Source organism: Hetaerina americana, unplaced genomic scaffold (assembly GCF_022747635.1).
Source record: "Hetaerina americana unplaced genomic scaffold, ioHetAmer1.1.p SCAF_52, whole genome shotgun sequence".
Lineage (NCBI taxonomy): Eukaryota > Metazoa > Arthropoda > Insecta > Odonata > Calopterygidae > Hetaerina > Hetaerina americana.
This window is the reverse complement of record NW_027287117.1, coordinates 162,049-180,632: the sequence shown is the minus strand read 5'-3', so window position 1 is coordinate 180,632 and position 18,584 is coordinate 162,049. Positions and strand designations below refer to the sequence as shown.

At 35.4% G+C, this 18,584-nt stretch overlaps 1 protein-coding gene across 1 annotated transcript in view; it reads left to right on the top strand.

Annotated features, from left to right (window-relative positions):
* LOC139694664 (MFS-type transporter SLC18B1-like) overlaps positions 1-17,677 on the top strand; it is a 36,445-nt gene extending 18,768 nt beyond the window's left edge. Inside the window, exons 5-11 of the mRNA XM_071593159.1 lie at positions 6,487-6,634; positions 7,237-7,305; positions 10,362-10,473; positions 11,077-11,261; positions 12,799-12,995; positions 15,694-15,789; positions 17,491-17,677. Coding sequence (XP_071449260.1) covers positions 6,487-6,634; positions 7,237-7,305; positions 10,362-10,473; positions 11,077-11,261; positions 12,799-12,995; positions 15,694-15,789; positions 17,491-17,677 — 994 coding nt within the window. The remainder of the gene's footprint in view (positions 1-6,486; positions 6,635-7,236; positions 7,306-10,361; positions 10,474-11,076; positions 11,262-12,798; positions 12,996-15,693; positions 15,790-17,490) is intronic.
* The last annotated feature ends 907 nt before the right edge of the window (positions 17,678-18,584 follow it).

The following is an 18,584-nucleotide window of genomic DNA, read 5'->3' as shown; positions in this document are numbered from 1 at the left end:
CCAACTCTTTTGCTGCTTATATGCAAGCAACCGGATACTCGTGCTGAACGGTGACCTCAATTGTAATCTCTTTGTTGACTCCCCTCACAGATCCAAATTGTTGAATCTGTTCAAAACTTACAGCATGGAATGTTTTAACAATAATCCTACCAGAGTCACTCCCACATCTGCCACCCTAATTGATTACGCTGTGACCAACCTAAACCAAGAAAAAGTATTAACAACTGTTAGTGACCTAGGTATAACAGACCATTGCATGGTGAAAATAAGTATCGATACTAACCAACCAACGGATAGTCCAAATGATAAAACTTACCCAAGGTGGTCTCTCACTCATGGAAATATGCAGCATTTTCTGCTCCTTCTACAGTCCCAAAACTGGGACAATGTCTATGACCTTAAGTCAGTAGACGAAGGTTTCAATTACTTTTATTCAATTTTCAAACACAATTTTGAATTGTGTTTTCCAGTAACACATCATAACATATTTCATAGAGCAAAATGTAAGCCATGGCTAACTGATGAGATCCATTACTAATCAACTATCCTTAAAAAACTTGCTATCTCCAGTAAAAGTTCAAACAATCATGAACAAAGGTTACTCTATAAGGAATTTCAAAAGTATTATCGTAAACTGATTTCTACCACGAAAAGAACCTATAATGATAATAAGTTACTTAATTCCAATAACAAGTCCAAAACTGAATCTAACAGTTTCAGGCTTAACTTGGTGGAATTCTTTCATGGTGAGGTGAAAGAAAGAGAAAAAACAACTTTGCACTTCCACACACTTTTTTAATATAACACGACCATGGATGGTTCCGATGCTGCGCATCATCTTCAGGTCCTGAAGATGATGCGCAGCATCGGAACCATGGTCGTGTTATATTAAAAAAGTGTGTGGAAGTGCAAAGTTGTTTTTTCTCTTTCTTTCACCTCACCAAGTCCAAAACTGCATGGGAAATAATTAATGACTGTAGAGGTAAGAAAAATCCACAACTCACTCTCCCAAAACTTTGTAACCCTGAAAATAACACCGCCATTAGCTCTTCATCTTTAGCTAATAAATTTAACAAATACTATGTATCAGCTCCTTGCCTAACTACTTCTCCAGCCAATTTGCTTTTTGCAAATGCACCATCATCAATGTTTGCCAAGCCCTGTTCTGAAACCAATCTAAAAACTATTGTCTCCTCACTCAGAAACAAATCCAGTACTGGCCCAGTTGAAATTCCTGGTAAAGTTGTTCATCTACATCTACATCTACATCTACATCTACATCTACTTAATACCCCGCAAGCCGCCGCAAGGGCGTGTGGCGGGGGGTGCTAGGACACCACCCGTAATTTAGAAAAGAAAAAGAAAAAAAAACCGCATGCAATAACCACAAAATCATATATAAAAAAAAACATGGCATACATTCATGCATGAACACTTACACCCCACACACATGCAAACACTCAAACTACCAACTAACATACACATGCACCTGAAAGTATACCTAACATCTCTATAGTGTTTAATTTTGTTCCGACTTGTAAATTCAACGTTTTTAATATTTCTAAAGTGATTTCGGTTTCTTGCTATTATGATTACTGATTGTTCGGGGAAAGAATGAGTATTTGTACCTATCTGTCTTGGAATCTATCTCCCTTAGTTTATCTTTGTGGTCTGATCTACCTAAGTAGTGTGGGGCCATTATAATTCCTTCAGTGTCATATTTAAACTCGTTTGTTCTGAACCTTTCTAAAAGTCTAAGCCTCGCTTGTTCTCTCCGCACTTCAAGTGGTTCCCAGCCTAAATCCCCTAAGAGACCTGTCACACTTGTGTTTTTATCATAACAATTTTTGACGAATCTAGCGGATTTTCTCTGGACTTTATCTAATTCTTTTTGCCAAATTTTCTCCCACGGATCCCAAATACTTGCGGCATATTCCAAATGAGGTCTAACTAGAGCAAAATAACACCTCTCTTTAACTTTTTCATTACATTTCCCCACCACCCGTTTTATGAAGCCAAGTTTCTTTAAAGCTGATCCGCATATTGTCCTGATATGTGCTCCCCATGAAAGGCGTGGTGTTAGAACAACCCCCAAATATTTAACTTGATTTGCCGTAGTCAATACTGAACCCTCTATTTTGTAGTTTATATCCTGTTCCTCGCTTCCTTTATTCCAAAATTTCAAAACTGCACATTTATCTATATTAAGTGTTAATCCCCATTTATTGCACCATTCCGAGATATTGTCTAAGTCTCTAGAGAGTAGCTCGCGATCTAGTTGGCTCCTTATTTCCCTGTATATCACCGTGTCATCAGCAAATAACCTTAGATTGCTACTAACGTGTGTGCTTAAGTCATTTATGTATATTAAGAACAGAAGAGGCCCTATTACACTTCCCTGGGGGACGCCCGAAGTTACATCTCTCTCCGTTGAGCACAACCCATCTATGACTACTATTTGTTTGCGGTTTGACAAGAAGTCTCTAATCCAATTAATTATTTTCTCATTGATCCCATAGTATTTAAGTTTATGTAACAATTTATTGTGTGGGACTTTGTCGAAGCCTTTTTTGAAATCCAGGAATACTGCATCGACTTGTGTGTTGTTTTCTCCCGATCTAAGTATATCGTGAATGAAGAGACCAAGTTGTGTTTCGCAAGATCTGCTTTTCCTAAATCCATGCTGGTTGTGGATTAGTATTTCCCTACTATCAAGAAATCTCATAATGTTAGTGACAATAATGTGTTCCAATATTTTACAAGAGATCGATGTTAAAGAAATGGGTCGGTAATTCGTTGGTTCATCCCTATCGCTGCCTTTATAGATGGGAGTTATATGGGCTAGCTTCCAGTCGCGAGGCACTGAGCCTTCTTCTATCGATTTTAGAAAAACAATATGTAAAAATGGGGCAATGTCGTCAGCTAATTCCTTTAATATTCTAGCAGGTATTTCTTCCGGACCAGGTGCCTTGTGTGCTTTGATACTACGGAGCAGATGTACTATTCCCTGCTTGGTCAGTGTAAGATCGCTCATGTGTTCCCCGGGTGGGTGTGGAGGATGGTTTGGTGCGTTTGTGTTTTTGTTGTAGACGCTCTGGAAAAAATGGTTTAACATATTTGCCTTTTTCACGCTACCTGTAATGATTTCCCCATTTTCCGTCCTCATTTTCCCCCGTTCCGTCATCATTGTTTTGAAGCCATAAAAGCACCCCTTTTGTTTTTAATTAATGAATCCCTGTTACAGGGGATTTTCCCATTCCAATTAAAAGAATCAAAAGTAGTGCCCATTTATAAAAACCATGGCTGTGTAAATGATTTGAACAACTACAGACCAATAGCCGTCCAAAATACATTTGCTAAAATATTTGAAAAAGCCATGTATATGCAAATAGCATCTTATCTCGAAAAAAACTTCCTTCTTTCAAATCCTCAGCATGGATTTAGATCTGAAAGGTGTACCACAACTGCCATATATCAGGCAATCGACAGTATACTTAATTCATTAGATGCTAAACGCAAAACTCTTGGAATGTTTTTTGACTTGTCAAAGGCTTTTGATAATGTAAACCACAATAGACTACTAATTAAACTCAATAGAATAGGAATTAGAGGAATTCCTTTAAACTGGATGAAGTCGTATATTCATAATCGCACTCAGAGTGTAGTGTTATCAGTTGATGGGTCAAAATATTCATCCGAAGCATACCAAGTTAACAAAGGTGTTCCACAAGGCTCAACCCTTGGGCCACTCCTCTTTCTGATATACATCAATGACCTACCTAACTGCTTACCAATTAATGATGGAATAACACCAGTGTTGTATGCTGACGACACTAATGTAATAATATCAACACAAACATATCCCAGCCTTGTGGAAAAATCTAATTCTGTCACACTTGCAATAAACAAGTGGTGTACAGACAACCTTTTAGACTTAAATGTAAATAAAAGTAAAATAGTATACTTTACACGCTATAAGAACGTGTTAGATGATCTGCTGGTAAAAATCAATGACCTATCAATTGAGCATGTGACAGAATGCAAATTTCTAGGTATTTCTCTATGAGCAAATATTTCTCGGGATACTCATGTAAAAGCCCTTCAACACAAGCTCAGTTCAACTTGCTACTTATTAAGACACCTGTATGAAACTACAAGTAAAACTGTACTACTCAATTTGTACTATGGGGAAATTTATTCAAATATAACCTACAGTATAATACTATGGGGATCAGCTGCTATTTCTCAAACCATCTTTAAAATGCAAAAGAAAGCTATTAGAATCATCACCAGGAAACCTCACAATGCTCCATCAAGGCCTATTTTCCGTGAATTAAATTTGCTATCACTCCCATGCATCTACATTATGTTTTTAATTCTATATATAAAAAATAACATCGGCAACTCTTAACTCTGCCTATCATCACCATTCCACCAGAGGCAGGAATGACTTCCATTATGGGAATATAAGAACTAAAGCATTGAAATTAGGACCCAATGAAATGGGCATCAGATTATATAACAACTACCCAAAAGTATCAAGGATACAAAGAGAACTGCTGCATTCAGGCATAAATTAAAAAGATATCTACAGCGCAATATGTTCTAATCGGTTGACGAATATCTCAACAATATTCCCAACCAGTAAGTTCATACTTTTAGTTTCTAGCACTGGTCATGGTCTGATTCATGTTAATGACCCAATGATTTTTCTGAATTTGATATTGCATGTGCATGTTACAACCGATGTTCATGGGTTTGTGCCAAACATTTATGTAACTATGAGCATCTATTCTTTTATGTATCTTAACGGAGCCTGTGTCTTTGATCCTCTTTGACGTGCCTTATATCATGTACATACGCCACCCACCTGGTATTTTTGTATTGTGATCTCTGGGCAAATAAAAAGTAATAAAAAAAATAAAAATAAACACAGTTCTAAGCAATATCAAAATCTCATGGCCATGATAAAAATTCATTGTGCTGAAGTTGAGGCTAAAAGAAACTTCATAATTCAAAAACCAACTAACATAGAAGTACATTCCATGGATATGTCTACATATGTTTGCAAATGAAACCATTTGATCTAGCTCAATGGGCTGGTTAGTGGGTAGATACTCAGGATTTGGAGAAGGGACAAAGGAGGAATGTTTGAAATGCAATCTAATGACAATAAATCAAGGAATAAGAAAAACTTAAGCAGCAGCAATGAATAAAATGGAAAGATAAACAGCAAGAATGAACATATATGTAGTGTAATATTGAAAGTAGAAGCATACCTGAAGACACCAAACTGTTGTTGAACCATCATAATCATGGGAAGATGTGGAAATGAGGCAATTTCAATTATTTTCCTAAGATGGCTTTTTGAATGATTATTTATATCTTAAGGAGACAAAATTATGGCCTTCTCTAAAGAATGGTCTGCAAATCAACAGTAATCATGTAATGTAACAAGAAAGACAGCATGGAAAATAGATTAGCTGCTAATTAGTCCAAAACTTCAATTGAGAGCAGTATTAATTCAATATTTGCTGCAGTTGACTGAAAATTAATGAGGAAAAAAATTAGTTTTTGATAATGCTATAGAACTTTCTGTAACAAAGGCATTAGAGGGAATGTCAACATTTTGCACGGCTGTTTGCATGAGTGAAAATATTATTCTTAATAAAACAAGAATATGTACTAGAAAAATCCCCCATGGGAGTCTGCTGGCCTTTCCTCCACTTCTATAACACTACTTTGGCTCAACCCTCCCCTCATCCGTCTCAGCCATCAACCCATCCCATTTTCTTGGCAGTACATGTATGTATGTATGTTTATACACACACATGCATGCATACATGTTTATACACACACACACACACTGGAATTAAAAATGTCTGTAGGATGAAAAATTCCACCAAGTAACAACTCAAACAGTTTCATATGTTCTAAAAAAAACAAAAACAATGACTAGCAAATCCACAGCATAGAAAAATGTCGCATCAGCCTACTTTCAAGCCAAACTTATCTCAATAGCTCACAAATGTTAGCAAACTGTGCGGCTTGCATTAAATACTTACTTTTTTTTACTGGCCAGTGACAAACATGTGTATGAAAATTTTGCATCTTAGCCTTCTCCAATGAAAGCTCCTCGGTCAATTGCATTTCCTTCTTCATTTACATGTTATTACTTTTATGATCCTCTGATACACCGACCTCTTCTATTTTATCATCTTCATGGCCATCATATGTTCATGTACCAAACATGCCTGTACTGCAATGCTGTCCATGGGCTGTGCTACCTTAGCCATGAATGCTCATTTGTTGAATGCATCCATTCCTAAGGTCTTTCTGCATCTATTTAAATAAACTTTTCAGTCAGGCATGCTCATATTTTTACAGATATATAGAAAAAATGAGTTCTCTGTCATATTCCATTGTGTGTGGCCATTCTGGAATGAGTTCCAAAAAGTGAATAATATTTTGCATTGGAAATTTCAGGTTATTGGACCTCGTCCAGCAGAAAGAAGACTTCCTCATTTTGTCATTTGCCATAAGAATAGTGGAGGCTCTAGGTACTTCTGCATCTGTCACAGCCTCCTTCACCATAATTGCAATTGAGTTTCCTGAAACTGTGGCCACCACATTCGTGAGTTGTAGGCATGAAATTTTATCATCACATTTGATATCGATTATTCTTTTGTAAATTTTGAAAAGAAACAGAAGAAGAAAATAAGCACACAGAAGATACAGAAAATTCTGTTTCTGTTCACTTATTATATTTAACATGATTCAGGGAGTCTGATTTGAATACGGTAAACATGTATCAATGGTTTGGATTGTGCATTGCATGTTACAGAGCTTGGTAGCATTGGTGTGACTCATGTACGAACATGAGCGACCACTTTCAGTCGTAAAAAACATTACAGGATCTAGAAAACATTTATTATGATACAGAATTTTCTTTATCATCATCGAATTCATTTACTCCTGGGTAGCAGTAACCGTGAGCAACTGTTGGGCCAGTCTATTTTAAGATTCATTATGACAAGATTATAGTTCCCTTCCATATGCATATATTTTTGACTTGCTCTTAATTAATCAATTATATTATAAATTAATGATATCCTATCAATTGGATCATTCATGGGCTTGAGGCTAATATCTGCTCAAAAATGCATAATAATAAGTTATTCAAACATCATTGCAGCTCCTTAATCCATTCAGCTCAGCTGTGCTCATTTCTTTCAGGCAACCCTTGAAACATTTTTTGGCCTAGGACTGATTGCTGGCCCATCAATTGGTGGATTTTTGTATCAGGTGAGTTTTTAATTTATTACATTGTTTTTTTAGAGTAATTTTAATTTTTACTGCACATCTATTCCATTCCTTTGGAATCTTCCCATGTATATGTGTTTTCATATATTTTTGCAACAATCCTAATTGTTCCTCCAACCACAGGCTATCATTAGTCAGCACGATTTCCCTATGGCAGCATTACTTATTCACCAAATATGTATTGCGGTACTCTTTCTTGGAAGTCCTGTGATTGGTGTAGTCCAGAACCAATTGCAATTAACATTCAAATAGGAAGTGAACAAACAATGCATAAAGAGGTGGATAAGTTAATTATTTCAATCATCCCACAGGTATTATAGGAAGACACATCATAGTGTCACTCCAGACTATTACCACATATGGGAAAATTATATATCGCAATTGAAAATCGCCCTTGCACCAATTCCAGCACTTGCAGAAAGGGTTATGAGCCTTGGTCAAGGCATATAATTTTTACACCCTGAAATTGTTGCATTGAAATGTATATTAGTGGATGACTCTGTCAAAAAGTTACTGCTGCTGATAATCTCCTGCAGTTTCTTGGAATCATGGAAATAAAATTTACCTCCAGTAAAAGAGTTCTTCTGCTAGAGTCCAAAATAAGCACCGACCCATTCTAAAAAATAGCACCAAAAACTCACACTACTCTCACTAAGGAGCCAATCATTGGCCAAGGGTTCCCAACTCACACACCCACTTCCTTCTCTTTTCCGAAAAAAAACTCAAGAGATTTTGTGCATCACTGCTATTTTGAGTGCCAAAATAACTTATTTGCATTTCTTTTGTTATTGTTACAGTTCTGTGAATAAGTTCTTAAAAGTAATTGATGCCATTGTAAAGCTTTATGGGAAAATATCATTGCATAAATTTCATTATGCAATTCTTCTCCGTTCCACAGATAAGAAACTAAGTTCAACAAGCATTTCAACTCTTTTGAGTTGTCTTCTCACATTCCAAAATAATTCTTATTGCTTGACTTTTTTCCATCATCAGTACCATGATCGTTACAAGCATGCATAGCATGATATTCGAATGTTGTGCTAAAATGGTTTTGTAAACAATAAGCCTTAACCGTAGTGTTAAATATTTTTGGAGTATTTACAAAATGCCAATTTTAATAGATATTGTATGCATTCATAGATAACATGTTCTTAAACAATAACGTTTGACCATATGTATAATAACTATCATCCCATGTCTTGTTCCAATTCCAACTCTTTTTCTCCTAAATTCCTTATCTTGTAGAAGCTATTTACTTTCCTTGCATATCTATCGATTTTGTTTCATCAACATTTTACTTCGACGAATTTTCTCTTAGCCAGTTTTCAATGATTTTGACATCTTCGTGGAGCCTACTAATTTTTTGCTTGAAACACTGTCCTGTCACTACCACACACACACATGGTCACCAAAAATTTTAATGCTACATTTTTACCACATATTCATATTATTATTAATGAAAAAAGAAGAAGAAAGTAATGAGCAGATGTCACACTGTATGTGAAGATAGAAAGCATTTATATGGACACAGTAATAGTGTAGATCTGTATGCAATCATCTAGGTGTTTAGAAGAGAAAACGGAACAGCTAATACCTATGTGAGCAGGTGGAAAACTTCCTCAGCACAGTTAAAGGAAAAGAAAACCTAATTGTAATGGGGCAATTGTAAAATAAATTGTAGAGGGCAATGAGTGAAGTGCCACAGGCAAATTTGGACTGTGAACTGTAAATGACCATGGAGAAACGTAAGTGGAATCCCACGACGATAATAATGTGGAATTGTCATATACACCCTACAAGAGTCAACATTAGTACAAGGCACATTCATACAAAGATTCCCAGAGAAAATAGCATTCTTCAGACAAAAACCTAAGAGATGAAGGGACACAAGCCCTGCTCAGGCAGTTATGAAACCAAATTAGGTAAGTGAAAGTACAGGAGACTGATCCAGAAGATCTTTAAGAACCTGTATAGCCTGATAAGTGTGGCTGGAAATGGAAGATCAGCAAAAATACAAAAAAATGTTTGAGAATGTATTGTCCCCTTTCACCATACTTGTTCAACTTATTTTGAGGAAAGTATCAAAGAAAAGACAAAAGGAATAAAAACCAATGGAGAACCAATCCATGACTTAATATTTGCTAATGAAACTGAACTACTTGCAATTAAGTAAAGGACAATTGTAGGATGTTGGAACTGCTGGCAGCTGAACTCAAACAATACTACAAATGGCATATCAGTGCTAATAAAAGAAAGCTGGGAGAGAGAGGCAGAAGAAGGCTCAGAAAATTGTGCTTTTAAGACTTGAAGAATGCACTGACATACAGGGACTACAAAGAAATAAGGAGAGAGGATTAATGGGGTAGTGATAAGGCTTTGGCATTAGTACAAGGCATAATTATTAGAATATGTAAAGCATAAAAGGGAGATATGGTGGTCCAGTGAGTAGAGCGCTGGGCTACTGAGTGGTGGACTTGGGTGTGGTTCCAGGTGACACCTATGGGTACTCAGAGGGGTCACTTGGGTGCTAGGGTACTAGATCTTTCTTGAAAACTCTTGGTGGCACAGGGAAAGGAGCTGCTTCCCCTACACTGATGGTGAACCCACATACCATTAGGCTGGCCATTATTAGATGAGCTCTATCCTCACCTATCAAAATTAACTTTGGACTGAATACCATGATTATTTCAAATATAAACTTTCTTTTTGTTTGAAATATTTCTTTGACAATTTGGAGAAACACCAAAAATCTTGGGGAGGTGCATTATACCCTTCTATACAAATAATTCCCTGTCTCCCCACACCAGTACTCATTTAAGTCATTTATTCATCCACAATCACTTTAATAAGCACTGGTAATGACAGCTACAACTTGCTAGCCACTTCTCAAAAAGTGGTAAGGATGAATTACCTTTGGATAGAGTTATTCTGTATTTGAATGACCTCTGCCCAGTCCAAATAGACTTTCATTCAATTTATTGGCACTGAAATGGTTTGATAAAAAGAAATACCTAACATTTAACTGAACACTGTTTCAGATTGGTGGCTATAAAACGCCATTCATGGTGATGGGTGGAGTACTGCTCTCAACAGCAGCATTAACATTTTGCATACTGCCAGCCTTTAATCATTCTAGTGATGACAAAAATGGTAGGTAACAAGAAAATATTAGAATTTTTGGAAATTTGAATGTCATATTAAAGTAGCTGGGGATAGTGAATGCATTATTTTTAATGGCCATAAAACATATATTGCTTCCTAATGTTTCTTGATATTGATATGGGCACACAACCAGGGAAAGAATGTTTTAGCTGAGTGAATATGTTGGTGTCTGATTTATAAAACAATAAATCAAAGAATTATAAATAACCCTACCAAAATATATGTAAGATTGTCTAGAAATAGAGTTCTTAGCAAACTCATTGTGTTAATAAGTACTTATTAACTTTTTCTATTCCAAGCAATCAATGTCTAAACATAATTGCCCTTTTGGAATTGGACTTTTAAGGCATAGTATATGCTATTCCTGTATTTCATTGTTCTCTTACATTTCAATAAGAGCTTTGGTGGAAATGCACTCTTGAAGATCCTCCCTGCCGCATGAGAATGACTCTAAATGCTAATTGAAGCCATTATTAGTAACGAATATTGTAGTATGTAATTTTGCTCAAATTTGCCAAAATGTAAAATATCATCCATGATGATAAATCCTTTGAAAATATTTATGTTTGCATTTTTATTTATTTTCTGTAGAAACTACAGAAAGTAATTCTGAGGCTGGAGTTAAATCACCAAAATTTGCAAGTCTTCAGCCAAATAAGGATGGGCTCCTCGCTGCCCTTTCTCTTCCCCCAGTATTTCTTGATTGTCTTTCGATTGCTGCAACATCTCTGAGTCTTGGTTTCATATCAGCCACTTTGGAGCCACACTTGCGACAGGTATGTCCTCAAAAATCAATTTCAAATGAACTTAAATGTTCACTGAGCCTTGGGTATAATTTAATTTTTTCTAAGATTATTATTAATATTATATGGTAATCTACCAGGCAAGGGTAGGTTTGGATGAACACAGACTTAAACAATGTTATATTTTTTTGCCTCCACTAACAAAATACCAATTGACATTGAACACTAAATTAAACTATTTTTCAATTCTGCATACTTTCTACCTTCCTTAAGTTCATCCAACAAGCCTATTTACCACCTACCCCTTCCTCTCCTGCATAAAATTCTCCCCTAATTTATCTGATCTATCACAGTCTTCAAAATTCAATCACCAATAAAAATCCTCTGCATCCATTTTAACTGCCTTCATTATATTTCTCCCAGCAATCCTCTCTCACCATGTTCATTATTTCTTTGCTTGTTTCCCTTTCTGTCCTTTTCACCTTTTCCTTTCTTCTCCATGACAATACCTCAAAAGCCTCCAATCTACACTTATCAATTTCAATCACTCTCTTGTCAAAGCCTCCATGCCATTCATAATTATGCTCCTTATCAAAGTTTTAATGAGTCATGTTTAACATCCTTACCCAGCCTCCCAGTCATCAACTCCCTCCACCTTGAGAAAACTTATTTGCCTAAAGCAATTGTTCTCCTTATGTCTGCACTACTTTGACCAATTTGGTCTGGAGCACTCTCAAAATAGGTAAACTGTTCCACTTACTCCAGTTTTTGCTACCATATTTTAACATTTAACTTAGCTTTTCAATTTATCAAAATTACGCAACCTTTTTATTTTGTTCACATTTATTCTCCTTCCATACCTATTGCACTGATTTTTTAGTGCTTAGCAATGCTTGCAACCACTTGGCTGGCTGATTAACTGAAGCCTTGGTCATCTGCAAATCAAATTGATTTTCTGGATTTTAATTCATGCATATATGTTATGAATTAGATAAAAAATACTTTCATCAACACAAATTTTGCCAAGAATATTAACAAAAAAATTAAATCTCCAATTATGATGACAAATATGTACAATATTGAGTTCAATTTATTGTTTGATATTTCATCAATTTTTGTATATTTCTTATTTCCCTAATAAAATGATTGCAATGAAATTCTAGTCGTTTTGTAATTTGCAGACTGATGATAGATAAGCATGTTAAAGAAAGATGACACTGTATGAATAAATACTTAATTTTATTAATTAGCCTTTAATCATGCTTATCACCTTCAAAATACATACCCAGTGAAAAGATAAATGTCACTCTTGATAATGATCATAATAGTTGCATAATAATATTGATTGCAACAACATGGTTCATTCCTATCTCCAGTTCCTTTTATTTTATGATTTTCTCTGGATATACGAGACAGAAAGGATGGATTTCTCCGTAGCCTCATGTCAAAACCCATCATTCGTATTTCTTTACTCTTGCCTCTATGTATCTTTTGTATTTCTGAGAATTTTTTGTCCATAAAGTACATTTACCATTTGAAAGCCAAATATCAAAATTTTCTTTTCTAACAGTTCAGCCTTCAACCATCTGTCATTGGTGCAGTGTTTGTGGTGAATGGTGGATGCTATGCTATCTCTGCTCCATTAGTGGGCCGTCTTTGTGACAATGAAATTCTGACCACTAATGTTGCCCTCATTCTGGGCCATGCTTCAGTTGCAGTGTCCTATTTTGCAACTGGTCCAGCACCATTTCTGCCTGAAACATCAACGTAAGTTTTTGAAATAGAAGTTACATTATTTAAAGAGATTTTGCATTTGTCCATGAAATTCCAATAGCACAGCTATGGGACACGAGATACCAAACTGCCCCACTCATAGTGTACCCTGAACCAAGAGGCACCCCTTTTATTTATAACACATTCAAAAAATGTACCTGTGTTTTATAAGCATGATATATACTATTTAAACTGTAATTACTCAACAAGCTTGTAATCTCAAATTTGTTTTTTCATAAAATAATTACTTTTAATTTGCTATGCTAATTAGTTTATTGGGTGACCCCCAAATCTTATTCCAAGGCTTTGTGCTAAATGTATTTAGGTGAAATTTCATTCAAATTCAAAGGTATACATACAGAGAGGTAGACACAATTTTAGTTTTCATTTAACTTTTTATTGCATTTTAATTACTGCAAGTGCATCAATATCATTAACAATTTTAAAATTTTGGGTTAAAAACTTTTGATAAAAGTAATTTTAGTCACAAATAGGCCAACAATAATATAAGTACAAATTTTTTTAACTGAGGGAGGGTGGCCCCGGGTATTTTTTGCTTCTCTCCAACAGCCTTGCTCCACTGTGGGGTAATTCAATCAAGTATTTGATCAAGAGGGAATATATAAACCATTAATTATATGCTGATGTAGACATTTGATTTTCTTCCTTCCCAAAGATTTACTTCTCCCTTTAAATTAGTGGCATACTTGCCTAAGGTAGGCTCTAAATACCAGCACATAAGATGCACTTAAGCATATTACATACTTTGATTTTTTTAGGTTAGAATTTACAAAAAATGTTTAGATCAGACATAAAAGGATCAAGTTATTTTAACATTAATATTTTATAAGAAGAAAATTGCATCACCACATAAAAAAATTAGCAACTATATCAATGTTCTTTCATCACAGAATCCCAGAAATTTGTCATCACCGTTGCTAACTAAATTCATTGACTTAGCTATTTTCATTGAAGTTGTCACTTTTGTCATACACAATGTCATCTTTGCTTCCATCTAGCACTTAGCTATTTCTAAAAGACTCCGTGATAGCCTCAATTCATGGCTTCAAGTTTCAATGCAGTTATTTATGACAAATATTCTCTCTTTGTATCCCTTTAGGTTATTCTAATTTTGCCTAATTATGCAATACTTAATGTATGAATGTAAGTTCAAATATAAAGGAGAGTATTACTGATTGGAAGACAAGATCATACTGCTTAAGGAACAGTACCTGCAGAGTTTGAGTATATTGGATTACTCTGAGTTAATTGGAAGAGATGCAATGTACTAGCAGAGAGGCAACATCCTCATTAGCCGAATGCATATAAGTTTCACAGCAACACCACATTTGAGATGTAACTGAAAGTCCTACATCAAAGGCAGCTATAGCATGTGCACGTGTAGTGGAGGCATCAGATCACTGAGTCCTGAAAGTAAAGCTTGATTCACTCTGTAATACCTCTATGGCAGAACTATTTGCTGTTAAAATAGCACTACATTGTGTAACATGCACTAACACTTCTTTTCTTATGGCACTGACTCCTCCAGCCTGCCACTGGATTACACTGAAGTATGCATATAGCACTAGAGAATTAGGGATCATGGAATCTAATAAACAATAATAAGCTATGGAGCATACAACTCATATTATCGGCATGGCCCATATCTGTAAGGAGTAGTCAGAGGGAATAGAGGTCATCGTCACTCGTTTGAGAATAGGGCACTGCGAACAGACCCACACACACCTCTTCACAAAAGAGGAAATGCAGCTTCAATGTGATGAGTGTAAATCTCTTATGAAGGATTGTGATGAATTTTAGACTGTGCAAGAAAGGTTAAACGTGAAGATGAACCTTAGTTTTGCCCTAGGCACTGCAAGTGACAGCCTTGGGCTGAAAATTTCCCATGGAATTGGTCTTTTTAACTGAATATAAGCTTTTAAATATATAACTAAATCTTTTAAATGAAATAGAAACATTTTCATTGTATTTTTAGCCATTCTCTTCTATAAACTAATACATTTCTTTTTAATATTTTATCATATATTCAGCCAATGTTAGAAGTTTTAAGTTTAAATGTAAAGCAGCCACTGGGTAATAAACTTCATTGCAGTTATGAAAATATTTGTATGTGATGTGGACGGCATTTTGTATGTGAGTTGTAAGTTTGTTTGCATGAGATGTGGAAGTGTCATTGTATGTCAAAATATTTTGTCTCTTATCTGTTTTTATGTGGTAGTATGTAATTTTCATTGTAAGAGTTATCTTTGACCTAACTTGACCGTTGCCACCAGGAAAATCACCTAATTGCAACGTAGTTGTGTAAATAAATAAATAAAATATATCTTTGCAACTACTAATATTAGCCTGAAAGAGATCTATGACTAGTCCAATATGTTCTCCAAATAAAATTCTACCATCACCACTTCAATAGATAAGCATGGAGATGCTAATATCACTGAATTCATGTCTTTACATGTAGTTGACTTGAATTAATGCAGAGCTAGTATTTTATATTATATCATGTCTTTCCATGTTCCATGGAGCTACGTTTAAGCTATTTATGCATGTGAATGGGTCAATTTGTTGACTGTGGAATATTTTGACATTAACAATCCTTTGCCACTTTGTTCATTCAAGATAAGTTTAGTTTGAAATGTTAATTATTTCTCATTGCCATTATTGTTCACAGAATTCTATGGCTGTCAATACTTGGCCTATTTATCCATGGAATTGGTACAGGGTTTGTTCTTGTTCCAGCCTTTGTTGATGGAATGGCTTCAGCACTGTGAGTAAAAATGTATAATCTTTCTTGTAACTTGATCTTAAAAACTTCTAAATAATGACTGAAACTAGTTTTCTTGGAAATTTTCAATCAAATTGAAAATTTCATTTGAATATATATGGAATAAATTTTAAATGTCAGTCATTCTCACATATTTTTACTGTGTATTTTTATTCTAATATTGATCTGGTACCACTTGAAAATTAATGCCTAATAAAATGTTCATACCTAATATCATTAATGAATTTTCTCATGAAACCCTCCTAAAGACTACATCCTCGACAAGGCAAAAGTTCTGTTATCCCCTAGAGCTATGCTGGTGAGAGCAATGATGATTGCTTCTACTAGGATCACCCATACATAGGTCAAAGGGTAGGAGTTAGATGAAAGGCAGTTTGCTCACAATCTGTTCCTCATTGAGATGGCTGCAAAGGTGTCTGACCCCATTGGGGTGCCCAATTGACTGTGTCATGTAAAAAATACTATTTAGGTAAACAGCATGAAGCCACCTCAATTATTTATCCCAAGAAAATATGATGGAAACAAACAAAAAAATTAGTCCTTGAAACCAAAGGACTCAGATCACAGGACTGAGTGCCATGTCCAGCAGCAAAGGTGGCAATCAATTCCTTCATGATCATCATCATATGAAATCCTCATACAAGTGAAGAGCAGAAAGGCAGGAGAAGGCAGAAGAAAAGAATAGACAGAGGATGAATGCAACATGAAGGGTACAAGGATAGGTGCACGGAATGTTGTGAGGACAGGGAAGCTAGGAAACACAAAAAGAGACATAGAGAAATTTAGACTGATATTTGCCCCATGATGCTATGATCATTTGCCTTCAAGCTATTCCTGCTGAAGTGAGCACATACCTAAGCTGTCATTTAAATAAATGGAAAAGTGACAATTAATAGCCACAAAAAACACGTTTGAGTTAAATTTTGCTTGATAAAATTTGGAAACTTGGTAAAAATCCTGCATAGGTATTTTAGTTACTAAGCAAAGCCTACAAAGAGCTTTATATTTGAGCAGAATGCAGTACTATTTAAGTTCTTTAAAGAGGTTAGAATATTAGTTGCCTGAAGGCCTGAGTCCTAGACAACTTTCCTCATCAACAGACCATGTGCAGAGGATTCATGATGTGATTGTTTGAATTTACCAGAAAAGTTGCCAAGGGAAGTGTGGATCAGCAAACAACCTTGCCATCAAATTTTGACTGACAAACTTCAGGTGCATCGTAATTCTGCAAAATATAAGGTGAATTTTTGGACTGATGCACTTTGCCCTTACTCTGCTGGACATGCACATGGGCATGCTCCCTCCAATGGTCATAGTCTGAAGATGATGCTTATCACAAAATAGGGAAGATGCCCATTCACTGTAAAAACCTTCTGCAAACTTCACTCAAGAGCTGCAGCAATCTCTCTCTATATGATGATGCTTGGCACCTCATTAAAAAGTTTGATTTTATATAAATAACTTGCACATAAATGGAATTTTTGTATTCTTCAAACAATTTCCTCTCCTTCAGCAAGAATTAAAGCTGACTTATGCATATGCTGGTCTGATTGACAAGAGAATTATTTCTGTTGAAAACTAAGATATTTTTTTGTATTTTCATACAACCACAGAATGATTTATTTTGTTTTTAATGCAGGTTTAGTTGGTAACAACTTATCCTTATGCATACTCAACTGACAGGTCCGGTGGTTTCCCTGGAGGTGTATCAACATATTCTCTTATTTCTGGACTTTGGGCCTCTTCATTTGCTCTTGGTGCCTTTGCTGGCCCTTCCATTGGAGGCATCCTCTTTGACTCAATTGGATTCAGGAAAGGGTCCTTAGTAGTGTCTTCTGTGCACGTCATATGTGTAAGTTTTTTCTTGTAAAAAAAAGTTGTCTTCAGCATTTTACAAGTGTGAGAGGCTATGTTATTTTCATCGAAAATTATAATTACAATTGAAAACAAGTCTATATAAAACAATCTTGATATTTAATTCTTCTATGAATGCTTACAATTTCAGATATTAGCTCACTTATTTCATCAGTTTATTAAGAGGCTGGAAAAACGGAAGAGAGACATTTACAGTCATCAGCTACTGCTTCCCTCCTCTGATATTCACAGCAATTGCCTGCTCATGCCGTCAACAAAGAATAGAGCACCCTATGGATCAATGAGCACCACTCTAATGTAACAACCTCCACTGACCCATGAGCGATACTCAGAAAAGCATTCTAATTGTATTTCCATTCTGAAAAAGAATTTTCATAACTGTGATCATTTATAAAAGTACTTACAAATTATTTTCATGGGTTTTATTTTCTTCAATTCCATATATATTGCATAGTATGAAAAGCAGTGGTTTTACAATAGCCACAGAATTCGTATTTAGGTTATCATTGGAGTTGAAATCAAGGGCAGTCAATGGATCAGCAACTGGGTGAGAGCTCTGATGATGACAAGAGGAGTTGACTTAAGAGAAAGTAATGTATATCCCCTATGATATCTGCTATGTTTATTGAATAAAATGAATAGATTTGAAAACTTAATGCAATTACAACTTAAGGAAGTTTTAAAATCAAATGGTCAGGTTCAGACTTGATATAATAATGATTAGACACCTGCTACTCTTTAGCAGCAGATGAGTTAATAGATTATAAACATTTTTTATTTGTATCACTTGTAAAAGGGCAAAATAACAACACTTATGAAAATTTTTGAGACTGAAATGGAAGTGGATCTAGCAATTTCCACAATTTGAATCTGATAATGAACACCACATAATCCTAACAAAT